We start from the raw sequence: 6,905 nt of genomic DNA, 5'->3' as shown, positions 1-6,905 counted from the left end.
AGGCAGTTGCTTAGCCTAACGATAAGTGGCATAAAAAAATGCTCGACAAAGGCCTAGTCCTAGTTCTTAGTGGTATTGACATTAAAGCAGCTACCTACGAGGAGAGCACCCTTAAAGATATCGCGGCAGGTGAAGGCTTCCGACTAGTTCTAGGTCTAGTGTGTCAGACAGCCGATGCTCCTTACACCGTCGCCGACGATGTACTTAAGGAACTTCTACACTCACTCCGACGCGACGGAGAAAAGCCACCGAAGTGGGACGAAAAACTGTCAGAGATCTCTATTCTGAGTTTCCCCCCTATACGGATGTACATCAGGCTACACAAGAACAAGCTCTAGCTAGAGTGGCTGGAAGACCCTGCCGCTTTTATAGTAATAGTCGATAAGAAAGTAGAAACTAGCCTTATGTACTATTCTGACGCAACGCAGAAAGTTCATGTGTGTAATTCCGAGGATGAAGAACTAGATGCTTATAAGGATGGTGGGTTCACAGCTTTGTTTCTAGAAGGCCTGCGAGGCCACAAGCACAGTGCCTGGAGTGTGCTCAAGGCTGTGTAGCTCTTTCTAGACATCGCAGGCGACATTTGGCTCCTCGGACTTAGTATAAATAGCTGATAAATGCCATGCTCTTTCTTTAATAGAAGAACTAATAAGAAAACTCTCATAACTAAGATAGCTCTAGTGCTTAATAAAAACAAGATCATAAAGGCTGTAAGAGTGAAAGAAGTGAAATCACTAAAATTATAAATCGCAGCCTTAGAAAGAGAAGCCTAACGTCTACGAGACAAGCACAAAGCGGTCAAGCCAACGCTGGCCTAGATCAAAGACTTGAAAAATGAACTAGAGGAGTATGAGATGATGGATCTTGACGATCCAGAGGAGTACAAGGAGCAGGAGCCGGAACTTTCAGAGTAAGGACTAAAAACTTCAGAGCTCGAACTATTGCAATAGCAGCAGCGACAGTTAGCCAAGTACGAAGTAGAAGTGAGAAGAGGAATGGGTAGTGAACCGCGAGAGAGTAGTCTCTTTGTTAATAGTAATGATTATTCTGGTTACGAATCCGATGTCATCATACCTATAGAGACCTCCGGAAGCCTGTTTAGTATCACTCCAGCCGATGGGAAAGATCTATGCTTTACTAAGCGCGGGCGTGGTTACTATATCATCTATCAGCGTGGGCCCGATCGCGGCAACAGGGTGTATAAGGCGAGGAGGGCATCGCTAAGGGCTTGCGAAGACCTAGAGCTCGAGCGCGTGGTTGATCAGAGACCTAAGCCAGGAACTTTTGAGTTGACTGGCATCTAAGGCGTCGTTGTGGCACCGGGTTGCGACTACCAGGTTTTGCTGAGAAAGAATTAGAAGGTTAAGCATAAAATGGGTGTCCTAACACTAAAGTATCCGTGGTTCTAAGTTAAGATCTAATACGCCGTAAAGGGGGATTGTGATATAAACGGAAAAACGAAAAAACGCTTAGCCTTCTTCAGTCGCAGTGCGCTAGGCCAGATTTTCCCGGACAGTCACGGTGTCCTCACTCTTAACGAGGAATTGTGCTTCAATAGTGATGTAGTTTTAGAAGAAGGCACGTCTATCCCAAAGCTAGATCTCGCTATTCTTCGGGCCTATGTCCTGAACTAGGAGAACTATGGTAAACCTTCTAGCAGGGCTAGGAACTCTCGCTCGCCTACGGTCTAGCGCTATAGCACGCCGGCGCTTAACGCAAGCAGGGGCGATAAGGCTAGCCCTGCCTTAGCGAAAGGGAAGAACGCGAAGACGGTCGCGTTCGCGGCGCCGGCGTCACATAACAGTAACCCTCTAGGTGCCGCCCAATCGACCAAGGAGGCGGCCGAGTATGCTGAGTTTCTTGCTTGGCGCGCTGCGTAAGGTGGCGCACGTATGCATGCAGATATGGTGGCAAACAGGGCCGCGATGTTTGGTAAGTCCGTGTTTGTTAAGGAGGAGGAGGGAGAAGAACTCTAAAAGAAACTTGCGTTTCCACGCATATTCTGCATACTCTTCTATTCTTCTTACTAAACCAACGACGACCACGCGGCGGCTTCGCATAGATCGCGCTATAATGTAGGTTTAAGTCGTAAACAGAAGAGTAGTTTAGTGATGCTCCATAGCAATAATTGATCAAGTTCCGTTTGTCTCTAGCTCCGTCTGATTGTCATCTTACTAGATTCTACATAGCCGTATCGTAGTGGACACCTGCTAGGAACCCATTAAGACGAAGTCAGGGGCGACATCACTTTACTCAATACCCTGTATCATGAACGGCCTACCACTAATCTAGTTACTGGCCAGTGGGGGAGCCTAGTCGTGCGCTTCTTATTAGCTTGGCCTATGTAGGTATATATATTAAGATAACTGTAGCACAATATAACATAGTGTCTCTATCATCTATATTATCTATGGTATATATAACGTTGCCAACGACAACCACCGTGACCGTGGCAATCCCCGAAAACGCGTTGCGGAGCATAGTAGCTATAAGACTTCTCGGAGAACTATTTTATCTTATGTAGGCTTTGGCTAAATTTCGCACAAAATTCCGGAAACCGACGCGACATTTCGGCACGGCGGCGACAATAAAAGGACTACAGACAGTTACTGATCAAGTGCCTAAAAATACGACAGACTAGGCATCAAATAGCCTCGGCTGTTAATGTCTCGCCGCCCCCGATTGAATCTCACCAAGCAAGACGCATTTGCTCGCTTCTGCATTAGCTTAGCCGTTTTATTAATATAACAATCTAGCATGGTACGAAATCGTGTCAATATCGTACGCAGTAGCGTCTATAGCAATCGCTAACACCGTGTTAATCCCCGAAGCCGCTGCGCTATGGAGGCAGTCTTCTAGAGCGATAAAACCTATCACGCCATCTGCACTGATGGCGGCCAGAAAGTGGCTGCCATAGAGACCCTTCGCCTCTCTCTGAACGTTTTCATTATTTAGCGATTCCACTCGGCCCAGAACGCGTTACTTTAACTTCCGGAGCTCTATAAATACAACATCATGCGGTTGTTATTAGAAAGTGATGGACTCCCTATCTTAAGCGCGATCACTAGCTTCCTTATCTTCCTCTGACTCGCTCGGCTGGAAAGAATCTCCGGAATCCTCACGCATAATCGTTTCCTAGGATTCTCTCCGCCCTGTCCTTTTCTCGCTACCTAAGTCTATCGGAAGATCAAAGAGGGCGTGACAAAGCGACTATAAGCGGAAGAGCGTTGTTATATGCCAGCCGGTCGGCGGCGGGGACTGTAGAAAATCAGCATCCCACTCGCTTAGATACTCCTTTTCACGCTCATATAAAAGAAGATCGGGAAAGCCTGAGATATAAACAGGCCTCTGCGGTGTACTGCTGACAAGTTTACCAGACTATATAGGGCGCGGCATCTTCGGTACCCTGCGACAGACTTCTACCATAGCATCCTAGATACTCTCGAAATGAGAGCTGTTAGCTCTAAAGTCAGGTGGCTTAAGCGCTTGTAGTAGCGCATACTTCGCGATAAGCTTCTCTATAGATACCCGTCTCAGTTACGTAATCTTATCGGATTTAAAGCCCAGGTCATGTGCAAGGGTCGCTAGGGCATGAAGCCTCTCCTTATCCGGCCGGCCAGGCCTCTGCTTAGCGAGGAGACGGCTTCTCAGTCTTGCGGAGAGTCGCGGCAATTTAGTGAAATGTTATAAGAGGAATCGCCATAGTACTCGTCTCGCAGTCTCGAAGCCTAAAGGCTTACGGTATGCGCCTTGCAAGATTAAATCGCACGACTCTCCGGGCCTTTTATCTACTATGTGGTATATATAGGGTATAAACTGTTCCATTAGCCGAAGATCGTTAAAAAATGTGTTAAGAGAGCGTATCGTCGTTAATAGCAGATCTTTTAGGCGTCCTAGCAGGCCGGCACGCCACTGCGGATTCGCGTTAGGGAATAAGGATCCATCTTTAATAAGAGCAGCGATCTTAGACGCGTCGCTCTCGGAATACTTGGGACATTTTCCCTCTAGCAAACCCACGTCAGCCGCGGTAAGCATCTCGCCCTCGGCAATTAGCTTCTAGGTTATCCCAATATGTTGCCAGTACAAATGTACCTACTTTAAAAGAGTTAGCGGGCGGGCGCGGACACTTTACCGCATATTACCTTAGAAAACCGGAGGCTGATGACTTTATGCATCAACCTTAGCCAAAAGCCGGCCCGCAGACCCTGCAAGGCTAGAAGGGGATTGAGCGTGGCTGCGTACTCGGGGGCCTTAAATATCAGTCGCTTCGCGTAGACTCGGGCGTGATCCGTGGAGAGCCTGGTAAGCCAAATCCTCATACCCTTCTTGTCCTTATTCAGATGGTAGTGGCGGAGCTCGCAGTAGGCGGTCGTGTCTTCCTAACGCAGCAGCTAATCCGGCAAGTTGATTTTGTCTTGTCCTCAGGGCATTGTCCCGGTGAAGGTCATTAGTCGCTATCTATCGCTACTCGGGATAGTAGCAGTTTATATCGTAAGCACGCCGTAGCTAAAAGCTACTCCTCTTAGCGGTATAAAACCTGCGATATAGTCTAGTTCCAGGTGTAACGGGCCACGTAACGGACGAAACCATGGGCATGAGACCGACTACACAGTTCCAGGTCAGCAAAGATGGCTACGGTGTCCACGATAGCGATAATAGCTACGGTGGCGACGATGGTGGCCAGCGCGAGCGCGCAAGCGACATTCATAGCGCTATTCCCCCCGTACCACCTATAAGGCGTCTAGCGCCGCCTAGAGTCGTCTGTTAGCCCGCAGCTGCACCAGCCCCGAAACAAGAACCTGTTTATGTAAAAGAAGTTATGGCGGTCCGCGCTCCTATTAAAGGAAATCCGTGGGCGAAGGACCGGTACAAGAAGGCCTACACCACTCTAGACTTTGATGGCGACGCCACCGTCGCTGTGGGCGCCTGGCGTGTCGTGCTTATTAGGTAGTTTACTACTCCAGACCAGCGTACCGTTTAGTTATACTTACAGCTCCAACACAGGAACGTCGTCGAGGTCGTGGAGGCTTTTAACTACCAAGGTTTACATTATATAGTCATAGAAGAGATAACACTATGTCTACACCACTTCGTTCGCTATCTAACACATCTAAGCGACGGGCAGCTGCGTTTAATCCTTGTCTAGGCATAACCCCTCGGCCCGCATAGGACAATTCCCCTGCTTACAATGCTAGGTACTAGATGGGCTGATGTTCCTCTATGCCATACATCTAGGCTATAGCAGCCTTCAATGTAGGAACATACTTATAGACCGCCGCGGAAATGTGAAGCTAGGTATGGTCCCCCTGATGCGGCCGGAGAAACTACACGAGGTCTAACTTCTAAAGCGAACTAAGAAAAGCTTATACCCTTAACGGCCGAGATCAAGAGTCGTAACGCGGCCGCTGTTAGCGATATTGCCTTACACCTAATGTAAAAGGACGCCAGGTCAGGAGTGCGGGACAGCGCTTAGTAGTATGCGTTCTTAAATTTTATCGCCTGTGCTGCCAGTGCTAAGGGCGTCGCCCAGCTTCGTGGAGTAAGTACACCATACGCGTCGACTAGACATAAGCTAACCTCGAAGGATTAAATTCTAGCCGACATGTTATTAGACTACAAGCGGTCGCTTATTGCTCTCTACTACACCGCTGAGGTGGCGAGCCTGAAACTATATAAGATAGCTGAGGGTCCTGACGAGGGCCTCGATCATTATAGCCCATCATGAAAGTGCCAAGTTTATACGAAATATATGCCGTTATCCTGTTCGCTGCCTGTGCTTCCCTGCTACTATGTCATCTGCTTGTGGCGGCCTGCTATTTCGTAACGCCGATATGGTGCGTGCTTCGCCGTGCCGCTCACAAATTGCAGTTTCGTCGGCTGCTACGGCGGCACTCCCTCGTCGGCCCACTCTACACTTGTAAAGTCATCACGTACGCGTTTGTCCTTGCTCTACATGCGGCTGTTCTCTCGCTAGAACTTGCGAGAACAGCAACCTCGGCCTTCTGCGTGCAGCTCACCACACTAGCCGACGCCGTAGCCCGGGCCAAGTACCTCGCGCTGCTGAATCTAACCGTCATCTACATCTCCCCGCACCACTACGGCGTCGCAGATGTTTTTGGAGTATCGCTGCAACTATTCCGGCAGGTCCATCGCGTGGCGGGGCTGCTGTCTCTGTGTCTCCTTCTGTTCTCCGTCACAGTGGCGCTTGCGGACGACCCCCGCAGAGCCCTGGAGACCGATGAGGGTCGGTTCGGGCTCATGGTACGTCCCCTCCAAGAGTGAGACACATTTCCCGGGCGCCTTCTTACTCTTTAGATCATTGCCTGCATGGCCGCTCTCGCAACGGCGTCGCTTGCCAAAACGGTCGCGTACGAGGTCTTTCTCAAGGTGCATGAGATCTCTGCAGCGCTACTTACGTACCTGCTACTAAGCCGAGTGCTCGCGGATCCGAGCTTCAGCAGGCTGCCTCTATACGTCTACGGCGGTGTTGCAGGTCTTCTAAACGTATACTTTATATGTCGGTATGGTTACTATAACTTTACGGGATGGCATCGGCCACGTCTTATCTGCTCCGAAATTGCGGCCTCGAGAATCCATGACAGAAGATGGCTTTATCTAGAACTCGTGGTGCCTCGACAAGTACATGCGAGGCCTGGTCAGTATATCAGCGTGTGGATCCCCGGCGTCCAACTTTTGTCAAGCTATCCCTTTGCCACAGCGACGACGACCGGCAGCTAGGGAATAGTATTTCATCTGTTTATCCACCCACAGAGCAGAATGACGAAGACGTTAATCCGGCCGCTTCTTCCTTCGGCCATGACCGCCGGCGATCTGGAGAGGCAGACGATCGTAGTGCGCCGAAGCCGGAAGACGGGGCTGGTTATTCAGACGAAGCAGGCAGTTAA

At 49.5% G+C, this 6,905-nt stretch overlaps 1 protein-coding gene across 1 annotated transcript; it reads left to right on the top strand.

Moving 5' to 3' along the window:
• Positions 1-4,588: 4,588 nt before the first annotated feature.
• On the top strand, positions 4,589-6,905 carry BBA_10096 (metalloreductase transmembrane component; the record flags this gene model as incomplete). The annotated part of the gene is made up of 8 exons (XM_008605193.1): positions 4,589-4,723; positions 4,769-4,947; positions 5,272-5,295; positions 5,512-5,539; positions 5,682-5,834; positions 5,869-6,261; positions 6,316-6,655; positions 6,772-6,905. 8 exons carry the CDS (start codon positions 4,589-4,591, stop codon positions 6,903-6,905), a joined length of 1,386 nt encoding a protein of 461 aa, XP_008603415.1.

Source organism: Beauveria bassiana (assembly GCF_000280675.1).
Source record: "Beauveria bassiana ARSEF 2860 unplaced genomic scaffold BBA_S00087, whole genome shotgun sequence".
Taxonomy (NCBI): Eukaryota; Fungi; Ascomycota; class Sordariomycetes; order Hypocreales; family Cordycipitaceae; genus Beauveria; species Beauveria bassiana.
Note: the sequence above shows the minus strand (reverse complement) of the source record. Positions and strands in the feature narration are given on the sequence as shown.